Below are 27787 nucleotides of genomic sequence, written 5' to 3'. Positions count from 1 at the left end.
TAGAACAGAATATTTGGCCCCATTTTTGTGTATTTATTGATATATGAAACAATCAACATCACTGTATAAAGGGGAGAACACCCACCCCATGAAGGCATTATTCTAACAAGGCCATTATATCAAGGTCATTGTAAAAGTAAGGAAAAGCTACAAAGATTACAAGTCTGTGGATCCAAGAATGACCTAAGTGAGTGGTGGTACTCTTTTAAATTCACTGGGGAGATATTTCTAGCAAACATTAAAGGTTATAGTGCACTTGAATGATGCAGATCCTGAATTAGAAACATGCGTTACCTTTTCTTTTTGCAATACTTAGTGTGTGTATGTGTGTACGTATATGTGTGTGTGGTGTGTATGTGTGTGTATTTGAGTGTGTGTATGTTTTTGTGTATGGTGTGTATGTATAAGGTACATGTATGTGGTATATGTGTGGTGTGTGTGTGTTTGTATGGTATCTGTGTGTGTGTGTGAGTGTTTGTGTGTGTGGTATGTGTGTGAGGTGTATAAGGTATGTGTGTGTGTGTATGCTGTGTGTAAGGTGCATATGTGTGATGTGTGTATGTGTGCAGGGATGTGCTTGTGCCACACTGCATGTGTGGAGCTCAGAGGACAACTTGCAGGAGTTGGGGGTCTCCTTCTACCAAGTGGGTTCCATGGATTAAACTTGGGCCTGCAGGCTTGAGCCATCTCAGCAGCACAGAAACACATTATTCGTAAAGCATTTGCATCATAATTTATGTTCCAATTATGTAAAAATCCTGCAGAATGTACAAATCTTCATTCTTTATATGCTGTGATCTTCCAATCACTTCAGTGACCCAGCATTGTGACCACAGGAAAAGTTACAACACGTTTGTGCTTTTCTTTTGCTTTTTAAAAATTTTGTATGTATATGAGTGTTTACCTGCATGTACTCTTTTTTTTTTTTTTTTTTTTTTTTTTGATTTTTCGAGACAGGGTTTCTCTGTGTAGCCCTGGCTGTCCTGAAACTCACTCTGTAGACCAGGCTGGCCTCGAACTCAGAAATCAGCCTGCCTCTGCCTCCCAAGTGCTGGGATTAAAGGCATGCACCACCACTACCCAGCTCCTTCTTCATTTTTTAAGTAAAACTTTTAAGTTGGACATGCACACCTGCAATCAGGAAGCAGAAGCTGAAGAGAGGATCATGAGTTTCAGCTAGCCTGAGTTACACAGTGTGACTTAATCTCAACTAATAACAATGATACACTTGCTTTACTTGTAGATCAGGAAAATGAAAGTGGTGATTCTGATGGCTCTCCTGGTGCTCACAGCTCACTGTGTACCAGTAAGTAACCTCTGAAGTCCATGTCTTCAAATGAGCTTTTCTGTGTACATTCTGAATCTTTAGTTATACTCAGTCCTGAAACAAGGACAACAGACTAACCCAAGAGCAAAACAGCACCTCCATTTTAGGAGTTTCTCTGGACCTATAAGGAAGTAGATCTTTCAACCTAGTTGGAAAGACCTTGTTAGAAAAACAAGAGAGGTATGTAGCCATGGAAACGGGAAGCTCTCTGGGCCTCAGAGCACTGCAGTATTTCACAATCTTGGCTGCCCTTTGGACTCCTTTGGGAGACTTCAAAAAGTTCTGACATCTGGGTGACATTTCCCAAAATCTGGTTTGACTGATCTGGGGTTTGGGCCAAGTATCCAGAAGTTCGAAAGCTCCTGGGTGACTCTTCCACTGGTGGGTGGGCTGAGGACCATGGTTGGGGGAAGAGGCACTCTCAGTGATGGACACGGAAAGGAGCGAGCCTGAGGCAGGCCAATCAAGACCATGTAGCCCTGATTGTCCAACCTGAGGCTTGTAGCCCATGTGCGTCTCAGCCCAACACATTTGCAGATGATTGTGTCAAAGGGCTGCAAAGGTCAAAGGGCTGACTGTCTGGAGAGAATTCTTTTTTATTCTTCTTGATAAGACACTGTGGCCTTAGAAAGACTTGTGGCTGAGGCTAACATAGGTACATTCCAGTTGTTCATTCTGTGAACGAATGTCTCTTAAATATCTATATGAGAGACCTTTCTTGCTCTGTGCTAGGATCGTTCTCCTAACAAAAGACAGATCAGTTCCTGAGTTCAAGGGAGTTATACTGAATTTCCCAGTTCTTTACTATGATTATCGATACTGTGGATGTCCTCACTCTGACTTTCCATTTTCACAGGTATCAAGATTCCCTGGCAGGATTGTCATCTACTATCCTTACTTAAACTGGAAGGTAAAGTCCCCTCCCCTTCCCCTCCCCCTTCCCCTTCATCACTTCTTCCCTTCCTCTTTAGAAAGATATGATTTAGAGAAAAAGATCACACAGACACTGTTACACACACAACACATGCACACTGTCATACACATACACTAAATAAATAAACAGAAGTTAAGTGAGTAATCAGTCAGAAAGTAGTACATTGTTTTGTTTCACATCTTTAATGTCTACCAGTGTTTTCCTCTCAGACACTCATGTTTCACACTCTTTCTTAGTTACATCTATTATGATATTCAAATCCCTCTCAAAGTCACATGTAACATGTTCCCTTTAGAGAACTTTATGTCAATCAGTAAAGGTCTTTCTTTTTTCCCTTTTTGTCAAGAAATCTGGCAGCCAATTTTGTATTTATTTTTAGCTGTTGTCTTTGACTCAGACTTTAATCTATAGGTTGTGGCCTCTTGACATTCTCCAGTTGCTTCGAATCTTCCCGAAGATGCTTAGAATATCTTGGCAAGGTCAGGCTTACTATGCCCAGACAGTTACCAAATGACTTCTTCTTTCATACTTTAAATAGAAGAAGCAGAGATAAGTGTGCATCATTACCCAGCCAACCCCTAACCCTCCACTTCCATATGATGACCCTGAAGCAATCTGTGTAAATGTTTTCTTAAAAGAGCTTTCTTCAGAACACTGAAAAATACACTTAGCCAGGCAGTGGTGGTGCACCTTTTTAATCCCAGCACTCCAGAGGCAGAGGCTGAACTCTGTGAGTTCAAGGCCAGCCTGGTCTACAGAGTTAGTTTCAGGATGGCCAGGGCTACACAGGAAAACCCTGTCTTGAAAAACAAAACAACAAAAAAATACACTTAAACTTAGAGTTGCTAACAATCAACTGAGCTGTAACTGCTTCTTTCCTTTCTCTGCAGCAATGCCAGAGGTTCTGTGAATTCTTAAAAATCTGTGTAAGTTTTTATTCTCTGTTTTATTCTCTGATACTTAGAGAGGATGAAGACTTGCAGAGATAAAGGGAAAGGCAGGGAGTAGGAGGGTCTGATGGCTTTGGACACTGCCAACCCATAGCTTCTTTTTCATAAAGCTCTAAACCATCATTTAGGAATTAAAATACCCACCCCTAAGAAAAGAACTACCGTGTCATTTCTTGAAAATGCTAAAGGCAGTTTTCATTATCTATCAAAATATCTAAGAAATTTTTTTTAAAAGAAAGAGAACACTTGTTTAAAATCACATAATTATAATTTAAAAAACACTTTAAAACTATGTTTTCAAAGTTCTTGTTTGGGATCTACCTGGAGAATTGACTTGGCAGTTAAGAACACTTGATGCTCTTGCTGAGTGAGGATCCAGGTTCAGTTCCCAGCACCTACATGAGCCATCATGACCATCCATAACTCCAATTTCAGAGGATCAGATGCCCTCTTCTGACCACAACTAGGAGAAATCAGATTCCCAGCTCCTACATAACAAGCAGGTTGTCCCCACAGACCTGTAGCCTGGGCTCTGAGCTGAATAGACAAGAGGATGACTCGCTGGCTGGGAAAGATCCCTGTCTAAGAGGAGAGAGGCAGAGAGGGAGGGAGGAGGACACCTAGTGGCCTCTTCTGACAGCAGCATGTCCTCACACAAAGAAATAAAACACTTAGATTTTATTACCACACACATGTGAAGAAGTAGAAGTTGGTAAGAAGAGACCAGAATGTAAAAGAATGTGGTCTTTTTTTTAAATTTATTTATTTATTATCTATATAGCATTCTGCAAGCATATATACAGGAAGCAGGCCAGAAGAGTGCATCAGATCCCATTACAGATGGTTATGAGCTACCATGTGGTTGCTGGGAATTGAACTCAGGACCTCTGGAAGAGTAGACAGTTCACTTAACCTCTGAGCCATCTCTCCAACCCCCTAATTTGGTCTTGTTTAGAAATTCTTCCCACTTTACCCATATCACTTAAAAACATTATTATATAAAATAACCATGTGACTCATGTATGTTAGTATTCTGTCTAAACTGCACCTCCACAGTTACCTGGCAACAGCCAGGTGATTTTTAATGTCATTTAAAAAAATAAGTGTATTTCTGTCTTGATTTTTGTTTCTATCAGAGGAAGCCTCCAGTAAACAGAAGAACTACTGTGGTCCCTTCATTTCCAGTCACAACAGAAGCTGACCCTTCTCTGACTGGGGGTCCTCCAGCTCCTCTTACTCCTGATAGGCGGGGAGATTCGAGATAGTACAGTTCCTTACAGCTCAGAGAAGACTCCTCCCCCACACAGTGCCAATGCTACAGTCGGAGGATCACACCTCCAGCTCCTGTACCAGTGTCTCCTTCCTATATGATGCTTCAATAAAAAGCTTACATCACATTGTTTATTATGTAATTGTGCTGGGCAGGTTTTATCAACTTGACCCAAACCTACATATACTCAGGAAGAGGCAATCTCCCTTTTGTAGAAACTTATTTACTTTGATCTTATATGCATTGCCTTCAAAGTGTTAGATCTTGGAGTTACAGACAGTTGGGAATTGCCATGTGAGTGCTGGAATTTGAACCCAGGTCCATCTGGAAGAACAGTCAGTCCCCTTAACCACTGAGCCATCTCTCTGGCCCTAGGATGAGGGAATCTCATCTGAGGAATTACCTCCATCAGACTGGCATATGGAGATGTCTGTGGAGGTGTTTTCTTGATTCAAATGATGTAGGCAGGCTTAAATACCATGTGTGATGCTACAGTGATATAGCAGGTGTACCTGGGCTGTAAAAAAAAAAAGCAAGCCGAGCAAGCCAGGGAGGCGAGCATGAAGAAGCTTTCCTTGGCTGTCTCAAAGTTCCTGCATTGAGCTTCTGCTTTGATTTCCCTAAATGATGGACTCTAATCTGTAAGCTAAACGAAGATTCTTCCTCCAAGTTGGTTTTGATCAGTATTTTATCAAGCACAAAAAAAAGACTAGAATAATAATATATATTTATTATGTCTCCTACCATTACCAGGTCTTTGAAGAAGAATCGGGAAAATAAAAGCAATTAGGACATAGTTTCTTTGTCTGTCTTTCCTTTTTTTCTTTTTCTACCTTCCTTCCTTCCTTCCTTCCTTCCTTCCTTCCTTCCTTTCATAATCAAAAGTCTAGCTAGAAATCAGGGATTCCATCATGCAGAAAATAAATGGGAATAGCAATCTGAAGAGAGCAAACCTGCATTCTCTGCTGTGGGATAATGGTGGCTGAAGAGAGGATCTGTCCTACCCCTGCATTCAAGGCCTTGAGCAAACTCCTTGGGGTGTCTAGCAAACAAAGAGGGCATCCTGACTCTTTTAATTGTTATTTAAACTTATAAAGCCACAGGGATATGTATTTAAATTTGCCTCAGTTGGGAGGGAAGGTCTGTCTATATCTGCCCATAAAGCTATATGAAGCAAAAAGGCAAATGCTGTAGTCTATCTTTCAGGAAGGGAAGAGTAGCAGCAACCCTGGCTCGTCAATTGTGATGGATAGTCACAGTCTACTCATTCGTCTGTTCTTCTGGGATGCAGAGTCACCACATGCTGTTCATGAAAGATTTAGAGGCTTCTTTGGGAAGTATTTTGAAGCTCTGTCTTTACAACTGGCAGAAATGGGTTCAAGCCTAAAGAATAGGGGTCAGTGTAGGAAACACCTGATTCTTAGGATGGGAGGTTCAACATGGACAGAGCATGCATACCACTAATTCCACCATGCCAGGGAACTTCTTCAAAATATATAGGAATCTATTCTCTGCTGCAGACCTGTGGAGGGATACAGTATGTAAGCAGAACCTTCCATTCCTCGGTCACACAGCACCATGTCAACACAACTGTCAGAATCACTCCAGGGAAGCAGCCCATTTTAAGTATGAGGGTAGCTTTCACATTAAAAAGGTTATTTCTATTAAGCATGGTTCTTTCCCCCCCCCCTACCCCTTCTCCTTCTTGCTCTGTAAGGCCCTCACGAATGGAGGACCTCACCCAAGTCTCGGGAATTCGTAGCCACCCATTAACTGCAAGACACCAAACTTGATGTAATCAGCAAGAGGCATATTTTAATCAGTATATTGAGGTCAAGACCTGTAGCCCACGAAGGGGCAATGGGGTCTGACCCCGGGGCTTTGGAGACAGAGAGAATTTAAAGCCCAAAACCACAACTCAGGAGGGGACCACAACCCAGGGGGAGTAAGGGAGTGTTATTGGAGAGCACCTGTGGAAAGTCCTAGCCCATTATTCAGTTTGTGACAGGGTACAAGGAACAGGCTATTCTCTAAGAGCCTATACATCAGCCAAGTTCCTGGTATCCAGGGTGCACAGGCACGATAACTTGAACTCCCAGCTCAAACCCTATTCAATCTATCTTATGGTCAGTTTTTAGTTCCTGGTACCCATAGCACTTGGTCACGCTGTCCTGAACTCCCAGCTCTGAACTCTTACCTTATTTATTTTGTCTTATGGATAGCTAGTTTCCTAGGACCCAGAGCGCAGAACAAGCTGATCTGCACTCTTGACTCCATCTGTGGAAGGTTTAAAAATTTTTAACTCTTTCAGCTCCAGTCCACTCACTCTGGGCCCTGCTTGTAAGTATACTATAGCTGTCTTCAGACACAAGAGGGCATCAGATCTCATTACAGATGGCTGTGAGCCACCATGTGGTTGCTGGGAATTGAACTCGGGAGCTCTGGAAGAGCAGTCAGTGCTCTTAACCACTGAGCCATCTCTCCAGTCTCTATTAAGCATGTTTTTAGTTAATCGTTTTTGAAACAGGGTCTCATTTGTAGCTTTCACTGACGTCAAACTGTCCTCAACTGCACATAGAAGCTCCTGCCCTGCTTCCTGAGTCCTGGGATTACAGGTCTGAGATGATTTTGATAGGAAATTACAAGGGTGGTACAAGTCTGCCTCTCTGGTCACACTGAGTGATCCTGATCTTCTCACCTCTTCAATGATCTCTCAGATGAAGGCCCCCTCTACCAGCTAAAACTCCCATTCCTGTGGCCATTCTGTCTGTGGCATATTTGTTTCTCCTAATACTGGAGTTTTCTCAACATTTCCCAGAGACAGCTTCAGAATGGCACATAATACCACAGATTTGATCAGGAAGGTGAGAAAGGCAAGGTCACAGCTGTTCTATATCCCACCATCTCTCTATTGTAAGCCAGTCATCCAGGCCTGGAGCTATATTTAGCTAACTGCTAAGTTCTTCTCTTGTCCTGTGAAAAATGTTATCTGATGTCTTCTTTGCCTGTAAGGCCCCCATGAAGGGAGGACCTCACCCAAGCCTCAGGAATTCTCAGCCACCCATTAACTCACAAGACACCGAACTTGATGTATTCAGCAAGAGGTATATTTCGATCAACATGTTGAGGTCAAGACCCATGACTCACACAGGGGCAGTGGGGTCTGACCCCACTTGGGTGAGGTCCTCCATTCGTGGGGGCCTTACAGAGCAAGAAGGAGAAGGGGTGGGGGGAGACAGAGAGAATTTAAAGCCAAAAACGACAACTCAGGGGGGAAACTACAACCCAGGGGGAGTAAAGGAGGGTTATTGGAGAGTACCTGTTGAAAGTCCCAGCCCATTATTCAGTTTGTGACAGGGTCTGGGGAACATTTTGTATAGGCTATTCTCTAAGAGCCTATTCATAATCAACCATCTATCTTGTGGTCAGCCAAGTTCCTGAAACACAGAGCTCATGACCAAGCTGACCTGCACTCTTGTTTCTGCCCAGCCTGCTAGGAGATTTTGAAAAATTTTAACCCTTTCACAGACAGTTGTGAGCTTCCATGTGGATACCTGGAATTGAACCTGGGTCCTCTGGAAGAGCAGTCAGTGCTCCCAGCCACTGAGCCATCTCTCCAGCCCAGAAGACAAATTCTTAGTAAACATTTCTGTGGCTGGAGTTCAGACTTTAAAGAGTTTTCCTGGTCCATTCAATCTCCTACATCCTAAAATGTCTGTTTTTACTGCCTCTCCCCTTTCTTCAGACTTCTTCCAAGTTCTTCCGATGGCTTCGTACTTAAGTGAAAATAAAAATAAATTTTCTGAGCACACTCCCAACATCACAGGGGAAATTTTTTCTTTTTTATTCACATGCTGCATCTTCCTCGGTTACTGTGGATATATTGCCTAGGATCCAATCCAAGGCCACCTCCGCCAATTGCGCTTTAGATCTTAGGTCCTCTTGTTTATTCAAGGACCTTACTCCAGCACTGTAAATTCTCTTCTCTGGTCCATCCTCTTTATCAGCACGTTTCCGTTAGTGTTTCTGAATAGGACAGCACACCCTACTCCACACAGCACTCAATTCTTCTTCATAGTGTAACACCGCAAAGGAGTTCTCAGTGCTGCAGTGAGAGTTTTGGTTCCTTTAAACCCCAGTTATGTTGTGTGAATGTTTTTGTTTTAATCCCAGGTGTGGGATATGGGGCTGCTTCAGACTGTCCATAGCAGTTAGCTATAATGTGTCTTGTGCTCAGGCAGGGGCATGATTTGTGCCAACTGAAAATAGTTTTGATTTTGGGTACTCTTGAGAGGGTCTGGTGGCAGCTGCTGCCCCCTTGTTGCTGCTGGCTTGTCTTGCTGCTGTGTTTATTGTTACTGGTTTGCTGGATTGCTGGAAATACTGATGTGAAGATCAGAGGTCCCTATTCAGCAGGAAGTAGCATGTAAAGGTCTACACCCCGTTCCCCTCTAACCTTTCTCTCCTACCTCATGCCTTTAATCTCAATACTTGGGAGACAAAGGCAGAGAAGATAGGATCTTTGTTTTAGGCCAGTCTCATCTACAGAACAAATCCAGGTCAGGCTTGGCTATACAGAGAAACCCTGTCTTAAAATAATAATAATAATTAAAATAATAATAATAATAATAATAATAATAATAATAATTGTTTTAAATTATCAAAGATATTAATCTCCAAAGAAGACAAAAAGAAATGGAAATTGATATAAATATTTTCAAGGGTACATAGGTAATACATAAATAAACCCAAGCCTTTGAGCTCAATACTTGAAGATAAAGGCAGGGACAGATAGGTTACTTGTGAATTTAAGGCCATCTTAATCTACAGAGCAAATTCAAATCAGCCCAGGCCACACAGAGAAACCCTGTCTTAATTTAATAATAATAATAATAATAATAATAATAATAATAATAATAACAGTAGTAGTAGTTTTAAATTATTTTAATTATTAAAATGAAGATGGTTATAAGTTCTATGGTTGTAATGGTATTACAAAATCTCTATGAGAGAAGTCAAAATAGAGCAGATCTAATAAAAATGAGGTTACTGGATTGAATCAACCTATACTTTTAATGATTTCAGACTGCTGGACCGAGAACATGCTATTTTGGGAGAAAGGTTCTAGGTTTGCATTAACAGGGAAGAGGAAAAGGCTTTGGACTCCTTCCAAAGTAATAAGGATCAAATTTGGTAGAGGGAGACCCCCTGAAGATCTTGGGTGCAGACAAGAGAAAATCAAAAGGACTAAATGAACTGGTAATGTTTATTACTAAACCTTTTATGGAAACAACTTTGGAACTAACAGGGACATATATTTGTCTCTAGCCAGAACTTTAGCTTACATAGCCAATAAATCTTGTTGGCTACAGAATTCTCCTTTTATATGGCATGAATGGAGATTTATATTACAGTTTGATTATATGATCAAACTAACTTTTAAAGAAAGGCAGTTGTTTTTCGCCTGTTCACAGCCTGTGCTGTGTATCTTGCACATTCCATAAAAATGTCTTTATAGATCTATGTATTGTATATAAGGTTTGTATATTACAGAATAAAAAGCCAGGAGAGCAGACCTGGCAAGATTCACCCTTGATGCTGAGATGCTGAGACCTGCTATTCTAGCTCCCTGATCAAGCCTGCCTCAAATTGTTTCTTGCTAGACTTGTTTTTAGAACAACTTCAAAAAGGACTGTTGATACCAAATGACATTGGTTCATCCAGACTTTCAGACTGTTTCAGTCAGGACTTCAGTTAAGCGCTGAACTTTCTCAATAGACAGAGACTGGACAACAAATGGTGCCAACTAGCTTTCATTTGACTTATTCATTTTTTCAATTTCCTTTTGGGCCTCCAAACAGGATTTCTTCACTCCAATTGCTTCAGGAGGAAGCAATTATAAGACTGTCATCCCAGGCTGGTGAGATGGCTCAACGGTTAAGAGCATCAATTGCTCTTCAAGAGGTCATGAGCTCAAATCCCAGCAACCACATGGTGGCTCACAACCATCTGTAATGAGATCTGATGCCCTCATATGGGTGTCTAAAGACAGATACAGTGTAGTTTGGGCCAGAGTGAGCAGGACAGATGGTTTTGGTCACTTTATGAGTTATAGATATGTTGTCATTTTAGAGGATGATTACAAATAATTCTGGTCTTGGACAGGGAGGAAATGAAATGGGGAGCATAGACTCAGGGATTTCTATTTTTCTTTTCCTTTTCTCTATCCTTTCCCGTTGAGACAATTATTTAAAATGGCCACTGGTCAAGCCAACTATCGAAGCTGCAGTGGCTCTGCCTAGTTCAGCTGCCATGTTCCACAGCTGGAGGCCACATGTGCACTGCAGCTATAAATGGCCAGCCAGAAACACCAGCCCTGCCACCCACAAGATGCCAGCATGGGAGATGGCTCTGCCAATCTTCCACGCTGTCTCTGCAAGGCTGGGCTGCTCCCAGACCATCCTGCCATCCATGTGGGCCCAGTAGGAAAATGGGACTCCAATGCTTAAATATTAATCAAAGGCTTTATATATTTGGTAATGCTCAATAACAATATGCCCATACAATTAGAGGTGTATCCCACTTAGCTAACCTAAATATAAGTTGTTACCCAGGACTGCTTTCAATACCTGTGTGGCTCTTCATTCTCCTACATCTCTGCCTCTTCTTTCCTCATCTACCTCCTTCTTCTTCCTCCCCTTCCTCTCCTTACTCCTCCCACTTTAGCTCCTCCTAACTTGCAGGGAAAATTTCCCACTACATATTACCCTTCCTGTTTAAAACAACAACAACAGCAACTTTCTCTCAAAATAAATAGCCTGGGTTGGCTATGGGACTATAAGTCTTCAACCCCATCAGAAACCCAGAATGACTAAATTAACTGAAGATATGGGAAACACAAAGCATAGCTTCTAAAACTTAGCCAATTTATAGAGACCACTGAACACCTGAACAGTCCCTATACTTCAAAATGTTGGAGCATCTGATCTTCAGCCTCCTGGCCCAGGATCATTTGACAGACCTAGTAATACAGAAATATTTAAGGGCTGATCACTCTATCTCGGCAGATATAATCAGTTGGCTAGTCTTCAAGTGTGTCCTTTTTCTGGACAGTATATTGTCTGTAGATGAAAAGAGGCAATTTTTGCCTAGTGGCTGTCTCACCACAATTGGAATAACTCCAAAGATGCTCAATTTCTTCTTAGAATCCAAGACAGGGAAGCTGTCAGGAGCAGACAGGTCTCTAATTAAGTGAACAATAATATAGGAATGTTTGTAACATCAATTCTGTGGACTTCTGATGGTTTTGAAAACCAACTATCTATGTAAAGCAATATGGACGGTTGTCTGTTAAATCCTCTCAGCTGTTACTAATTAAAATCTAGAAAACACCCTAACAGTAAACTCAGAGCCATGAATTTGCTATAGGCCCTTAATTCACAGGCTAACCATCTCAAATCAGTTTTAAAAAATTAAAGAAGGACTGGGCCTAAGCCCTGTACCCACCAATTTTGACTTAATAGAAGAAATTATACCAATGAAACCCTTGAATTTGAAATCAAAATAAATTTTGTACCATTTAAGAAATTACTTCATAAATAAATAAACTTCAGCTTAATAACAATTATACAGATTTCTACCAATAGGTTATGGCTATGTGATCAATTCTAGCAATTCCTCCCTGTTCCAACAAAACCAATAATTTTCCTAGAAAGACAGCCCAATATTAACCACCTCAGTCCCCAAGCCCAGGGAATAGGGGTACCAACTCTTCCTTAACTTCTTCAAGCTGATTTTGAGCATTGAAATATTAAAAAAGGGGCAGGGGGAAGGGTAAATTGATAAGCCTCTAATGTCTGTGTCTTCACTGCATCCAGCTGAAATTCCAGGATATCAGAGGTTTGAGCAGGTCTGCTCAGCTTTCTTGATGAGTAGATACACCAAGGTTGTGTATTTCTGCAATATATAATTCTCAAAACAAAATTTAGTATCAAGATAATTTTTTTTGTTTGAATTCTGGAATCTAGTCTTCTGATGGCCTACTTAAGTTGTTTAGCATTTATAGAGATGTTTTGGGTTTAAGAAGATATTTTTAAGTTAATGTTACAAATTTGGATAGAAATTTGTGGGGAGCTGACAGAAGGTGGCTATCATCCTTGCAGACATCTTGAGCCATATACCCTGACAAGAGACTTGATTACAATAGCCTACAACAGCTGAGCACACTCTGGTAACATCTTTTTTTAGATACCCAGGATTTTCCCTTGGGTGTGTGAGACTTAAGGTGTGATTTAGAGATAAGACCTAAGGGCGTGACTTAAAGGTGTGACTTAGAGGTGTGTCTTAGAAGTGAGACTTATATAAGGCGAGAGGCAGACAGAAGAAAATTATTAAGTATTAGGCACTTGGAGTAGGCACTTGAGACTTGAGACAGGCATTAGGTATTAGGCACTTGGCACTTGGAGGAAGAACTTGGATTAGACACTAGGAACTCGAGACTAGAACTTGGAACTTGGAGACACTAGGGACTAGGAACTCAAGACTTGGGACTTGGACTAGGAAGTGAGACTGAAGAATAAACAGGATTGAATCACACTCTGTCTGGTCTCCATTCTTCTCGTTTGTCCTCACTCTCTCTTTTGCTGAACCCCGACCTGCAGACTGGAGCAGCTTGGGGCAGTGTGGGCTCTAACAACTTAGCCCCCAAGGCTTTTGGCAGTGTGGGTTCCAACACTGATAGAGCGGTCTGCGACATTTTGGCCTCCTAACATGGGGCAGAGCGGTTCACAACATTTTTGGCGCCCAACGTGGGACAGCTCGGGCCGCAACAGAAATTAAGATAGAAATTGATTTAGATACAGCACTCTTAACTCACCAAGATAGAATAGATAATAAAAAAAACTTCTTCTAAACTGCCAAATACAAACAGATTGGACTTTTTGAATGTTAACACATACCTAATAATTTTCATAACTATTTCATAATAGTTTCTACTATATGTTGTAAGAGAACGAGCCTTTCTTCTTCTTCTTTTTTTTTTTTTTTTTTTTTTTTTTTTGACAAAAAAAAGGGGAATTGTTGAGGTTTGGTCTTTTGCTATGTATTGTAATGCTAAGGGATGAGAGAATCTGCAGACCCAAGCGATGCTATGTAATCTTGCCCCCCCCCATGTTATCTATAATTGGTTAATAAAGATGCCTATAGCCTATAGCTGGGCAGAAGAGATAGGTGGGGTTTTTTGGTTCCCAGACTTGGGGTCTGAGGAGACTACTAGAGAGGAAGAAATGGAGAATGAACAAGATGACATAGGGTAAAAATCATGAAAACATGGTCATGAGGGTTGGCCAATGGGAGTTAAGAGCTGCCCAGATGAAACATAACAAGTTATAACTTGGGGTTATTAATGAGGAGGTAAATTCTAATAGCTTAGAGGGTAGATATCTGCTGAGCTTTAGTGCTATAAAGGCTTATTATAAATATAAAGGTGAACTATAAATATAAACGTTATGTGTCTTTTAACTGGGAACTGAATGATCAAAGGCAGTGTAGAAACCTCCAAATTGAGATTAAATGTTTTCTACAACATGATCATATGGGACAAAAAAATATGTTTAACTTGTACAAAGTTACTGTTTTGAATCTAGTATCTATTTTTTTATATGTAAGTACTTACTTGTCTTAATCTGGAAAAACTTTGAGACATTATAACATTAAAACATCTTTGGAACCTGATGTGTATTGTTATTACTTGGCCTTTAAAAAAAGGTTTTTTCCCTTGTTTTGTTTCTTTAAGTACTAGATGCTTTGAGGATGTTTACTATCAAGAAAAATATCAACTTAGAAAAATTTGAAGTTATTTAGATATATGACATATAGAAGTTCAAAAATCCCATCATCCTCATCACATATCAGATATACTTATGTATAATAGCTCATTTAATCAGTAGATATCATAATTACATGATGGGTTGTCATTTCTCTGAAACAAGAAAAATCAACATTAGTCTATATTTCCCATGCATAAACACTTTGAATTACAGCACTAGCCTGCTGAGGGCAGCAGGGTAAATGATTCCTGTTTTGAATTTTTAGATTTCTTTTATGAGTATTTTGCCTGCATGTATGTATGCATATCGCATGTATGTCTGCCACCCTCAGAGATAAGAGGGTGTCAAAGCTCACAGAACTGGAGTTACAGATGGGGGGGGGGGCTGTAGCTTGTGCGTGTGTGGGTCCTGTTGGGCTGAGTTGTGGATCTTGCATGTCTGTCATGGCTCAGGGAGGATTTGACGGCATGTGGCACTGGGTAGACACTGGGCTATGAGAAGCCATGGGGCTCCGCCCGGGTGTGGAGAGGTCTCATCCTGAAATCCCACAGGGGCAGAGCTCCTGAGTGGGGGTCTCCGGGCCAAAGCAGCTAGATGGGGAGACTGGTGGTCTCAGTCCTTGGGCACCCAGACGGCACTGGGGACTGTAGAAGGACTGAGACAGAGTGGGCATACGGGCTGGACCGGCCTACAGCTGAGAGGGGGGAGGGAGAGCTCTGGCAGCACCCCATGGGGTAGAAACTCTTGGTCAAAGCGACTCACTTGGTTGGGTCATCACCGGCTTGGCTAGCTTGTTTGAGTTGGTGACCTCCATGGCGGGAACGTAGAGAAGTCTTCTAGCGGAAGATTAGGCAACAGCGGCAGTGGCTCATTAGTTAAAGGCCTTCTCCACGGTTCCCCACAACAGGGCCCCAAAGACACAAGGAAGTCCATAGTTTTAAAAGGCATATTGTCATGGCGGAAAGTGGATCTAGCTGTATCCCTTATCTCTAGGGCAGCCCTGAGTTTAAATACTGTTTGTAAGGAGGAAGGACTGGGGAGGAATGCTCAATTGGCTACACCCTCTGGCCTTTAGGTATCTCATTAATATAGAGATCTCTTGAGGCTCTGAGGCTTGTAGTCATGCCCTCTACCTGTGCTAGGTGACACAAACCTCTCTTTGGAAGGGGCTGTAGGGGCATTGCCCTACGTGACCGAAAGGTGCAGATCAATGGAGGTCTTTGGCCTTGTGTCAGGAGCCTGGAGTCTGGGAGCTAGGCCGAACACCTACCATCCCATTAGGGTCCGGGGTTCCAGGCCTGTGCTTGACCAGGAACCAAGCTATCCTTTCACAGTCCCACAGGTGTGAGCTACTATGGCAGTGTTATGATCTGAACCTTGTAAAAGCAAGTGCTTTGAATTGCTGTCTCTCTAGTACCTTACCTTTTATTTATGAAGAGATGGAGAAAAATAAGTGTTTGCGATAAAAATTAGACTGTGAACATATCTGACAGGCTTATTTACATCATCAAGACATCGAGGAGAATCTAGCACCACTCAGCTAGCAACACTGCTCCTTGGCTGGCAACCAAGGTTGCTTGTAAACAGAGTACAGCACTCAGCAGATGCTGGGTGTTCAGGAGATACTAGATTGTAGACTCTTACCTTGCTTGTTTCTAAGTTATGCCATTCCATTCCACATCTGTATCACTGTGCTTTGGGGCCCCAAGGATAATAACTGTCACAGGTTTAACATCCAACTTCCCTGCATTTTTGTGGCCTGTCAGATACTACTTTTCTGGTTCTAGGAACTCCAAATTACCACATCTACTTCCCTGGTGAACATACCTATAGATGAATACATGCACTTGGATCTCAGGTTCATAAGTCCACAGGAACCATAGCCCTTGATCACCTGCTTCTCTCATCTTGAACTCAGCAAATCATGTTGTCCTTTCTGGGAACTGCTTTTGGTTTGTCTTTCTCTTCCTCCTTTATTTCCTAGATATTTGCAGTTTAAGTCCTCTTAGCTCTACCTGCAAAGTACACCTCCATTCCTACCGCTTTAGACACCATTACCCCTGTAATATAGTCTGATCCATGGCAATAGCTTCTAACATGGCCTCTTGACTTCCTTCATGACCTCTGCCCCACACAGTTCTCAACATAGAAGAGATGGGATCTATGGACAGTAGTGTATCTAATCACTCTTCTGGCTTCTCATCCAACTCTGAACAATATGCAGACTTCTTTCCAAAAGCTACAGCGCAGTTGGCTGTGTATTTATTGGTGCTTACTCTAGAATGTAAGTTAAACAAGGGCTTTTGTCTTTCCCTCTATATCCTCAGTGCCTGGAGCTGAGCTGATGAGTTCTGCAGAGCAGTACAAGGCTTGTCTTAGTCAGTGCTCCATTGCTGTGAAGCATCACCATGACCACAGCACCTCTTAATAAGGAAAGCATTTAAATGGGGCTGGCTTATGGTTTCAGAGGTTTAACCCATTATCTTTATTGTGGGGAACACAGCAGAACACATGCAGACCTGATGCTGGAGAGGTTGCTCAGAATCTAAAGGCAATAGGAGAGTAAGTCACTGGGCCTGGTTTTTGAAAACTAAAGCCCACCTCCAGTGACACACTTTCTCCAACAAGACCACACCTACTCTAACAAGGCCACATCTCCTAATTCCTCTCAAGTGGTGCCAGTCCCTAATGACCAAGCATTCAAATATATGAACCTATGGGAGCTATTCCTGTTCAAACCACAAGGTCCTAACCTGGTTGCAACAAAACAGTGACACATATTTGATTCTTATCAGCATAATTCCAGGTAAGTAACAACCTGTTAACCTGTGAGCTGGAGCTCTGGACAGCACCTTCTTTGAGAATAAAGACAGTTCTCAGCAATTAAGACTGTCAACATTGCAGAAAGTGTCAACATCACTCTGAAGGGTCAGTAATGGTGAGGGGCTTGGTAGGGTCCAACTTGAGAGGCTTCTATCACATTAATACAACTCATTCTCCTCAAGCCCCCTCTATTCCTTTTATGTGTATAGGTGTTTTGCCTGCATTTACTTCTGTGTACCACGTGCATGCCTGGTGCCCATGAAGGCCAGAGATGGATGTGGATATCCTGGAACTAGAATTAGCTGTGAGCTGCTATGTGTGTGTAATGAATTGAACCTGGGTCCTCTGCAAGAGCAGCAGGTGCTCTTAACTCCCACTGCCCCTGCCCAGCTCCTTTTTGAGATATTTTTAGTTATGTAGTCCTAGAACTCACTATGCAGCATAGCTGGCCTAGAACTTGTGCCAATTTTCCTTGCTTCAACCATAAGTTGTGGGGTTACGGCTATGAACCACCACACTCTGCAACATCTACTTCTTTCTTTAAAAATTGCTAAGAATTCCAATCTGAGTGTAAAAATATTAAAACTACTCTCCAGAACTTGACAGTAAAACCCTACTGCTGAAGACACCACAGAGATACAGAACACAGAGAAACCAAGCTGGTACTCACCTGAAGCTTCATCTTTACTGCCTGGCCTTAAAAGTGCTGGAATGCATTATACACATTACTGAAGAAGAAATGTAAGCACCAGTTTTACCCAGCTGTGAACTCTGCAAGCTCTAATAAAAACATGCCCACTGATACAGAAGTGGCACAAATATCACAGGAGTAACCAAACTTTTTGAAGAAACCCATAGCTAGCACTGTTATTGGGCCAATAACCAGTAGCTAGATGGGTCCAAGGCCTCAGAAGATCTGCTCCTCTTACCTGGCTAAATGGACACAGTATTAAACTGCCTCCTAATGACCACTTATGTCTGAAACCAGTGTATCTCTCAACCCTCAGCAGAAAGGCTTCTATTTACAATGACAGAAATCAATACAGATGCCCACAAGTGGTCAAGGTGCAGACAGTAAGAGACTTTAGAATGCTCAGCCCTAAGTGGGGTAGCTGTACCACACACCCCCTTCCCAAGGCTCAGGCATCATCACATAGGAGTGGAAAGCATCTCTCAACCCTCAGCAGAAAGGCTTCTATTTACAATGACAGAAACCAATACAGATGCCCACAAGTGGTCAAGGTGCAGACAGTAAGAGACTTTAGAATGCTCAGCCCTAAGTGGAGTAGCTGTACCACACACCCCCCTTCCCAAGGCTCAGGCATCATCACATAGGAGTGGAAAGCCTGTGAAACCTGAAGTGTTGAAGAAGCAGTGTTTTCTCATGTCAGAAAAGATCCCAGCATGGGGAACAGGAGTGAGCAATAACTCCCACCCTTAGCTGGGGAGCTATTGGCAACTGAGAGCTCCCAAGAGGGAATGTCAATTTTCCTCAAGGGTACAACCCCTGGAAGGTAGGTAGTCTAGTGAAAGGCCACATGTATTAGATTTCATGGGGAAATGTGGGGGAAAAGTTGTATGCATAGGGAAGGGGCTATGGATTTGGGAGGAGTTAGGGCAGGTATGTAAATATGACCAAAACACATTGTACAGAATTCTCAAAGACCCATTAAAAAATAAGGGGGAATCCCCCCCCCCCAAAAAAAAACCCAAGCCCCAAACCTCTTCCACTCTGGCAACTGCTCCAATTAGTCCCTTCACTTGCACAGAACCCTGGCCATTGGCTTCAGTGGGAAGATTACTCTAAACATACAGTTTAACACTGAGAAAAGAGAAATCTTGCTTTGAATAAGAATGGCCCCCACAGGCTCCCATATTTGAATGCTTAGTCACAAGGGAATGACTCTGATAGGGTTAGAAAGATTAGGAGGAAATGTGGTCTGATTGGAAGAAGTGTCTTTGAGGTTTCAAAAGCCCTGTCAGAGTGTGTGTGTGTGTGTGTGTGTGTGTGTGTGTGTGTCTGCCTGCAGATCAGGATGTAGCTCTCACCCACTCCTCCAGTGCCATGTGTGCTACCCTTGCTTCCACCATAATGATAATGGACTCGATCCCTGAAATTGTAACCAATTTCTCTATTTGGTTTCTGTGGCCTTGGTCATGAGTGCTCTTCAAGGTAATAGAACATTGACTTTAAGAAGTCTCCTTAGCATTTCCATTTGCCTTGCTTCTTATAATGAACTGAATACTTTGTTAAAATCTAAACAAAGGGAACAATGACAGATTAAGTGAACATAATATCTATTTTATTATGAAAACATTAGACTTTAACACATTGCTTCATTTGCTTTTTAAAAATCTATTATCTGACTTACACCTATTCAGCAAAAATGCCAATAAATTACATAAATCATAGTTTGGTTTTTTTTTTTAAACTAAGAACATGTTTTATGATAAACAATTCTAAACCCCAGCTGTATGAACTGCTGACTATAATCTGTTTTCCATCTTTAGCTTAAACAGAGAGAAAACCAGCCACATTAATACATTGTTCCAGTTCCTCAGAATGCTCTCCACACACTGGGACAATCTTTCCTCTTAGTAGGCAGAATGTGGCCCTGCTGGACATCAAGCACTCACTCTGAACTGTGTCTCCAGGGAGGCACAGTGTGGGGGTAAGGGGAATGACACACTGGACCCCTGAGCCCAGGCTACAATGTCTTTTAAGTACAGTCCTTTCTTTATAAGGATTAATCAGCTGAGAACTCAAACGCTGACTTAGAAATAATAATTCCCCTTCAATACACATTAATCAAATGTGTTAGTACTAAAGTCACAGAGTCTGTCTGAAAGCAATCAGTGAACCAATAAGGCAAACTGCATTGCCACCACATGCCTTCAAAGGGTGTATTTTTAGAGTCTGGTGCCCCCTGCAAATTGTATCTTGGGAGAGAGTTCAGATGAACATAAATAAAACTTCCACACGAAGTCAGAGTTTTCCACATGGGTGGCAATATTAAAAAACATACATCAATAGTTTTATTAGTGAATGCTTTCCACCTGGTTCTGTCTTTATTGTTTTGTGGAGGCAAACCAAAGCACTGTCTTAAGACTTCTTCAACACAATGACATAATCACTATCATTCCTAGGGTTTAAAGCTAGATGTCCTGGTCCTTGTCACAATCGTCAATTTCATCATCGTAGTCTTCTTGGTCTCCAGATTCATCTTCTTCTTCAACCTAAGGGGAAAAATACAGATTTGTTCATATACACAAAATAATATACATGATAAACAAATACATGTAAAATGCATGCTAATAAATGTTATCAGTCAGTCTGTCCTTATAGCAGAATCAGATTTCCTTGACTTCATAGTGCTCAGGGCTCCCTGTTGCTTTTTGCAAGAATGGGTTATGCTCATTAGGTAACTTTAATGGTAAATGGTCATCACCTTTCTACCCACGAGTCTGAACGCACAGTGGTAAAAACCATGATCACCCAACTCACCCTTGACCTGATGCTTATTACCTAGGAGCAATGAAAACAGCTATTTTTTATGCTCGAGGTCTTCAAATATTACAAAGAGATTTTAATTTATTTCAGATCAACTCTCTAAAGAGTGAGGACTACAGATAATAACACATATACACAACATGAACATAAGCACAACTTCCTCATGCAACGTTAAACTTAGGAACATGCTTTAACAGACAGAGATCACGTGTGAAAACGTCTCAGTCTTACTGGATGACCAAGATCCTTGAGTTTACTCTTCAGTGACAGGATTTTCTGATCTTGATCTGCTAACAGCACCAAAAGATCATCTTGTTCTTTCTTAGAATCCGTAACTTCCAAGTCCAACTTGTCTTTCTCAGTTTGTAGGATAGCGATGGTGCTGTTGGAAGAGTCCAGCTGCTTCTGAATGGCGGTCCTCTCCTCAGACAGTGCTTTAATCTCATTCTACAAGAAAGGTGACAACTGCGTTCCAAATCGGTACTTACTTCCTAGAGCTCCTAACAGTTTCTGTTGATGACAAATCACTGTATGTCCCAATTTAGGTGTGAAATGTCCCCTGGGTAGCAGATGTAGGCCACTGGCCACAGTAGTCTTCAGAGTGATGCCTGTTTCTGGTCTGTGAAGAGCTTTTGGGGCCGCTTGGTAGGAATCTGACATTGGGCCATGACAAGGAAGTAAGTTCAGGCATGAATCTAAATCTTAGGCTAGAACAAAGAACTAGGCCTCAGGCACTGACTGTGACTGTGGGCTAGGGCAGAGAAGTAGGCTCAGATATTTTGGTCATCCTGACAAGCCCTTAGAAACAGTGATCCTGAGACTTATTGCTTTACTTGTTCCTTGCCTATTTGCATTTATTGTATTGCTAGGTCCTCAATCTAGAACTGACCTAAATACTTACATGTAATTAAAATGGTATAAAAGCAGATTGAGAAAAAATAAACCTGCCTCAGCCTCAGAACTGGCTGGGGTCATGCTACAATGTTGTCTAATTGTCTTTTTTTCTTTTTAATCCTCCTGTGCTGGAGAACCTGTTGACTGACTGGGCTGGCATGGTACTGGTCTGTCTGGAGCAGTCCTTTCTTGGTTTGCCCATGTTTGGCCACCACACACAGCTGTGAGCTGCTTCTGACAGACACCATGCCTTCCCAGCCATTAGGAACTGTGTCACCTGGACTGTGACCCAAATTAACCCTCTGCTCCTTAAGTCCCCTCTGTTGGGGCTTTTGCTTACAGTGCTGTGAAGATAACTAATATGTTGTAACAACTGTTGAGTCTGAGGTGCTTAAAGCTGCAGCAACTGGGCACATGAGGCACACACACACACCCAGGAACATGAGCAGGGTAGCCTACTTAGCAAAGAAAGCCACAATGAAGAATTGAGTAGACAGTAAAAACCTTAATTTTACTTAGCCACCCCTGCCCAAACCCTGAAGATATGTTGTACAGAAGATGGTAAGCATCAGAATTAGAACTCAAAACTCAGAGGAAAAAAAATCCATTTCATTCAGAGAAGTAAATGAACAGTTTCAAATAAAACAACATAAATAATTTAAACACAATCTGAAACGTGTAACTATATATCATCTTCCTTTTTCATACTTTTCTTCATGATTTACTTATGAATGTTACCCGATTCTTCATGTTACTTATTCTGACATGTCTGTCACAATATTTCTCAGCCCCAAGGAAGTCTATATACTATTTTGTCTTTTGTAATATTAACACTACATGTCCCTGGCTGGCTGGGAACTCATGCCTCAGTTTTAGGACTGCACCATGCCTGGCTATACGTGGTTTTTGCATTAGCCAAATCTGTTACCCTTAATTTGTTACAATTAAATACTGACATTGATAAGAAAACTTGCTGGGCATGGTGGCACACACCTTTAATTCCAGCACTTGGTAGGCAGAGGCAGGTGGATTCCTGTGAATTTGAGGCCAGTCTGGTCTATAGACTGAGTTCCAGGACAGTCAGGACCATAAAGAGAAACCCTGTCTTGGAAAGAAAAAAAAAAAACCCTAACTTTCAGTTTCTAAGCCTGAGAAGTTCAGAGATGAAATGAAACAAAAGTTTGGACTTTAGGCCATATTAGGTCTAATCAATAGCAATTTTACCACAACCAACCTTTAACTCTTTGGTCTCCTGCAGCAAGGCAGACAGCCTTCCTTCTACATCCGTGGTTTTAGCAGCAGTCACATGCTCACTCTCTCCTATGGGAACTGATTTTGCCTGAAAACAGAAATTTGAAAGTCACAAATGATACAAACTTTGTAAGTGTGTGTATCTTCTTGCCACTTTTGAAGTTTTATTTCAAATGAAAGAAAATAAAACTCCTGTATTTATGTGAGAGGAGCTGTCTCACTGTGAGGAGGCACTAAACACCATCAGCACACAAGGACGACAAGGCACAAGGCACACTGGAAGAGCAGGCACCAATGGCAGAGACTCACACTTCAGGCTTGAAACCAATCCAATGCCGTCACTTGGTGAAATACATATTTTAAGTGTTCTATGAATTGAAAATTTCAGTACCCACCCTTTCTCTATAAAAGTCCCCACCAGAGTGGGGACTGACGCAGCACCTCCTAAGGGTGTGACAGTGGCTTTGGAGCAGGACAAGGAATGCAGTTTTGTGTGAGTATCAGACGAGGCTTAAGCCACTTCAAAGACACTACTGACAGGAATATGAACCTCTAAGGGAATTCTGAAAAGAATTCATAAAGGAAAGAGGGTTATGAAGGATATTTTAGTTTTGTGCACATATATGCAGAGAATGCATGGTGAAGTCAGAGAGAAATGGGAAGCCCGTGGTTGGGAATTAGGGAAAAGACAGCATGTGGTCTGTATTTTGAGAGCACAGAACAATTGACTGGCCAGTCTGCCGGTCCGTGTACCTGTGTTAGAATGTGTCTTGTAACGTCGCCCAAGCTGGGCTCTACCTCACAGTTATCACTGCGCTTGGCATAGTTATATACATAACCTGAACCACTTCTATAGCTGATGTTCCTACACAAAGTACTACAGCGCAGACTCCTTTCTCTCTGTGTTTATTGGAAAGTATAAGAGGAAAGAGAAATTTACAAATGAGTAAGTAAAAATAAAATTTTGAAACTTTCAGCCTACCTAGATTGCAAAACACGACGAAGTGTGTTCTGTGGAAACCATGAGGGGTCTGCACCACCTTGTTAGTGACCACACTCGGCAGACCCCAGGGACAGAGGCGAGGTATTTGTAGAGGGCTTTCTTGGGTGATGGTTTGGCCGTGCATGGGATTTTGACAAGTTTACAGCAGCAGGGACACTATCAGCTTGGATGTGAAGGGATGGAAACAGGATGCTACACCAGTGAAATAAACCATTCAGTCACTAAATAAATAAATCCACACAGTAATAAGAAGAAAAGAAATGAAAAGGAGAAAAAGAAAGAAAAGGCTTCCCAGGTAGCCTCTGTCACTGAGCTCTGGCTAATGGCCAAGAAAACAGATCATCTTTGTGTTGCTGCCTTTGGAAGGGAAGACGAGGGGGACTTACCAAGGTCTCTGCTCTCTGGAGAAGCTCGCAGTTCTCTGTCTGGAGTCTAGTGATCTCCAGAGACTGTGAACATAACTGGGACTTTAATGCTATTAGTTCCTAAAACCAAGAACAGTAAGTTGTGGTGGGAATAGTGTAGCTTCATTAAGGAAATATTCTTTTACAGGGCAATCCTTTCTTGACACTATCTTCAAAACTCATCCATGTCCAAGTTTTAGAATTTATCAAGATAGAGAATGAAACACATATCCATCCCTGTTGACTCTTGAGATCCTATATATCCTCCCCCTCCCACCTTAAACATCCTAAAGGGATAATGGGAAGAAAGGAAGCCAGCCAGGCAGGTAGGCATAGGGACAAGAAAATGGAGAAAACGAGTCTGGAGAACACACTGGTGACTGAAAACCCACCTGGGAGACCTGAAGGCTGACCACAGAGAAAGCAAAGCTGGTATCTGAGTTACATGGAAGCTGTAACTTCCTGGTACCATTAGCTATGCTTACAAGAACATGTAATGAGGTTTAAGTACTGAGGGCTGGTTCAAAGTCTTATTTATGAGAGAGCCATCAGATCCCTGCCAAAACTCATGCCTCGCTACACCTGGCTCAAGCCTACAGGCTTGGTGTCTGCAACTCAAAGCAGGCCAGCTCAAGGTCAGGGGCCATAGTGAATGTCGGCACTGGGTAGCCTCCTCTTGCTTTCCACTTTACTTTTGAGACAGCTTCTCACTGATCCAGGAGCTGCTTTGGTTAGACTGGACAGCCATCTCTAGGGTCCAGCTGCCTTATAGGCACATGACAACATGTCTGCCTTTCTCTTACACTGGTGCTGGGGATTCAAATTCAAGTTCTCATGCTTGTTTAAGCAAGCACTTTTACATACTGAGCTAGTTCCCCTGTCATTACACAGTGTGGGAAAACTCTGCTAATTAAGGTCAAAGTCTATCATGACCAGATAGCCTCTAGGCTCGGCACAATATGGGAGACTCCCTTCATTTGCAGGGCTTCTCTGATATTCTGTGGGGAATTCCAAGTCCCCAAATGTGCTTCTACCAGAGGAATGTCATGTAGCTTCAATCAGATTATAGGATCAACTTCCTTTTTCCTGATAAGAACCTGTTCAGGCAGCACCTAAGATTCCCAAAGCCTTCAGCCAATGACCTTTTCTCCTCCTGGATGTTCCTACTCTCAATCCCCCAAAACTTTATTACCTTAAGTCACCCAAAGTAAAGTTGATCTGGCTCGTGATAGCAGGTCCTAGTGTGGTCATTCGCCATAAGTGCTTATGGGGCTTCCAAACCCACATCCCTTGTAGACCATCCGGCCAATGATCCATGAGAGTGGGGAGACCCCCACACAGCATTTTATAATATGTAACAGAATACATAAACCCCTATGTTGCTAGATAAAGCCATCATTTTAAAGAACTTGTATATTTGCCAGGTACATGGTTTATACTTTTAATGCCAGCACTTGGGAAGCAAAGGCAAGAGGATCTTTGTAAGTTTGAGGCCAGCTTGGTCTACATAACAAGTTACAGAACAGCCAGGGCTACATAGAGAGACCCTGACTCAAAATAACAACAAAACCAAAACCTCCTACCCACACACAAACCACTGAAGCACATAAAAATAAAAAAAATTTCTGCAGATTTAAGACGCAAGGACATTGGTGACACAGGCACAGTGTGGGTGTGCCTCAGACAGCCATGTGTATGAGGGAGCCTGCTGACTCCTGAAGGGGACTCTAGGTAGCACAGCAGCACAGCCTAGTTTCTGATTTCTCTTTTCTAATAACTATATATTCCTTTATAATACAGAAAGAAGGAAGGATGACAGAGGAGAGAGAAAGAAGGAAACTTTGAAACAAGAAGCTGGGCTAGCAAGATGGCTCAAGTGGGTGACCCTGAATTCATTCTTAGGATCCACATGGGAAGGGGAGAGACCCAACTCTCCTGCAGCTGTGTTCTGACTTCCAGATGTGGTCTTTACAACACAAGCTGTGTACACACACACACACACACACATTTATAGCACAAGATAAATACATGAATAAATGTAAAAAATTAAAACAATTTTTATAATGCTCAAGGTGTTGATATTCTACTGGTACAGAAACAAGACAACACAAAACTGGGTCAAGCTGGAATATTACCTGTTTTAACTCCGCAACTTGCTCGGGATCTCTAGATGAACATGTTGCTGAAGCCTGTTCACTCATGCTAGCCGCATGCAGAGATTTCTACAATTAACATAGAAATAAACTGAAATTAAACCTGGAAAGAAAGGTAATCAAAGCAGAAGTTCTCTAAGGGCTGCACATAAAGACTTTAATTTTTATATGTAAGATTTGATTTCAACAGAGCGCTGTCTACAGCTCTCTAGAGCCTCAGAAGTGATTCATGAAATCTAAACATGTACTTGAACTTGTATCCTATACTAAGTATGAGGAGCATCAAAATGGCTCTGTATAAAGGCACCATCCATCACGCCTGCCAATGGGATGTTGTGCTGAGACTCACACAAAGGAGAGAATCAACTCCTGAAAACTGTCTTTGACCTCCACTCTGTGGCTTCCATGCCCATGTCTGCATAACACACACACACACACACACACACACACACACACACACACACTGCAAACGAAACAAAGACAAATAAACAAGTGTCTAAAACCACACTATAACTATTTTTAAAAGAAATAATCCCCATCAATAAGAAAATAAATAAATACAGAAATAGTAAAAACCAAGCTGAGTGTGGTGGTTTGAGCAGATCACACAGCAAGTTCCAGGAAAAACAGGGCTACATAAAGAGACCCTGTCTAAAGAGAAAAAAATCAAAATGTAAATGAGCTGATGCAGAGGCAGGCAGAGCTCTGTGAGTTCAAGACTAGCATGGTCTACACAGTGGGTTTAGAAGCATCAAGCCAGGAATGTGGGCACACATCTGTGATCCCAGCACTTGGAAGGTAAAAAAAGGCAGGAGAATCAGGAATTCAAGATCACCCTGAGATGGCTGAGCCTGACAAAAACACCACCACTACCACTGGGCTGGCTATGGTGGTACCTAACTTTCAATGCAGCTCTCACAGTTCAAGGCCAGCCTCATCTACATAATCAGTTCTAGATCAGCCAGAGCTACACTGTAAGACTGTCTTAAAACAAAACAAATAGGGACTGGAGAGATGGCTCAGAGGTTAAGAGCCCTGACTGCTCTTCCAGAGGACCTGAGTTCAATTCCCAGCAACCAAATGGTGGCTCACAACCATCTGCTGTGTTTGAAGAGAGTGACAGTGTACTCACATACATTAAACAAACAAATAAATACATCTTTTAAAAAAAGAAAACAAATAAACAAACCCAGAAAAACCAACAAGTAAGATGATGAGAATTACTTTTGGTCACTTATTTACATTTTTTTTTAACATTTACTTACCAAATTTTCAATCAATGAGTCCTTTTCAGCTAGCTGGCTTTGTAAGAGTGCCTGATGACTTTTTAACTCTTCTATCTCTTCCCTCAGCCGACTGATTTCTTCTGGCTGAATGCCATTCACCTGAGCCCCGTCACTGTGAGAGCCTGGATGGTGACTGTCTTTTCCTGTTAAACAT

The 27787-nt window shown here is 41.9% G+C and overlaps 2 protein-coding genes across 3 annotated transcripts in view; one reads left to right on the top strand and one right to left on the bottom strand.

The window, feature by feature from the left end:
* Positions 1 to 1633: 1633 nt before the first annotated feature.
* Positions 1634 to 4563, top strand: LOC143442934 (endotoxic shock protective protein U9-ORF-like; the record flags this gene model as incomplete). Its single annotated transcript, XM_076937720.1, has 4 exons — positions 1634 to 1708; positions 2184 to 2237; positions 3152 to 3187; positions 4348 to 4563. Coding segments are annotated over 4 exons (294 nt in total), but the record flags the coding sequence as incomplete, so codon positions are not given.
* Positions 4564 to 19412: 14849 nt separating this feature from the next.
* Uso1 (USO1 vesicle transport factor) overlaps positions 19413 to 27787 on the bottom strand; it is a 67456-nt gene continuing 59081 nt past the window's right edge. For both annotated transcript variants that reach the window (XM_034508496.2, XM_034508498.2), the window contains 6 exons: positions 27613 to 27776; positions 26330 to 26416; positions 24177 to 24275; positions 22771 to 22875; positions 20874 to 21089; positions 19413 to 20368 (listed from right to left, as the gene is read on the bottom strand). In XM_034508496.2, the coding sequence (XP_034364387.1) occupies positions 20288 to 20368; positions 20874 to 21089; positions 22771 to 22875; positions 24177 to 24275; positions 26330 to 26416; positions 27613 to 27776 (752 nt within the window). In that variant the 3' untranslated portion in view covers positions 19413 to 20287. The remainder of the gene's footprint in view (positions 20369 to 20873; positions 21090 to 22770; positions 22876 to 24176; positions 24276 to 26329; positions 26417 to 27612; positions 27777 to 27787) is intronic.

Source organism: Arvicanthis niloticus, chromosome 7, assembly GCF_011762505.2.
Source record: "Arvicanthis niloticus isolate mArvNil1 chromosome 7, mArvNil1.pat.X, whole genome shotgun sequence".
Lineage (NCBI taxonomy): Eukaryota > Metazoa > Chordata > Mammalia > Rodentia > Muridae > Arvicanthis > Arvicanthis niloticus.
Note: the sequence above shows the minus strand (reverse complement) of the source record. Positions and strands in the feature narration are given on the sequence as shown.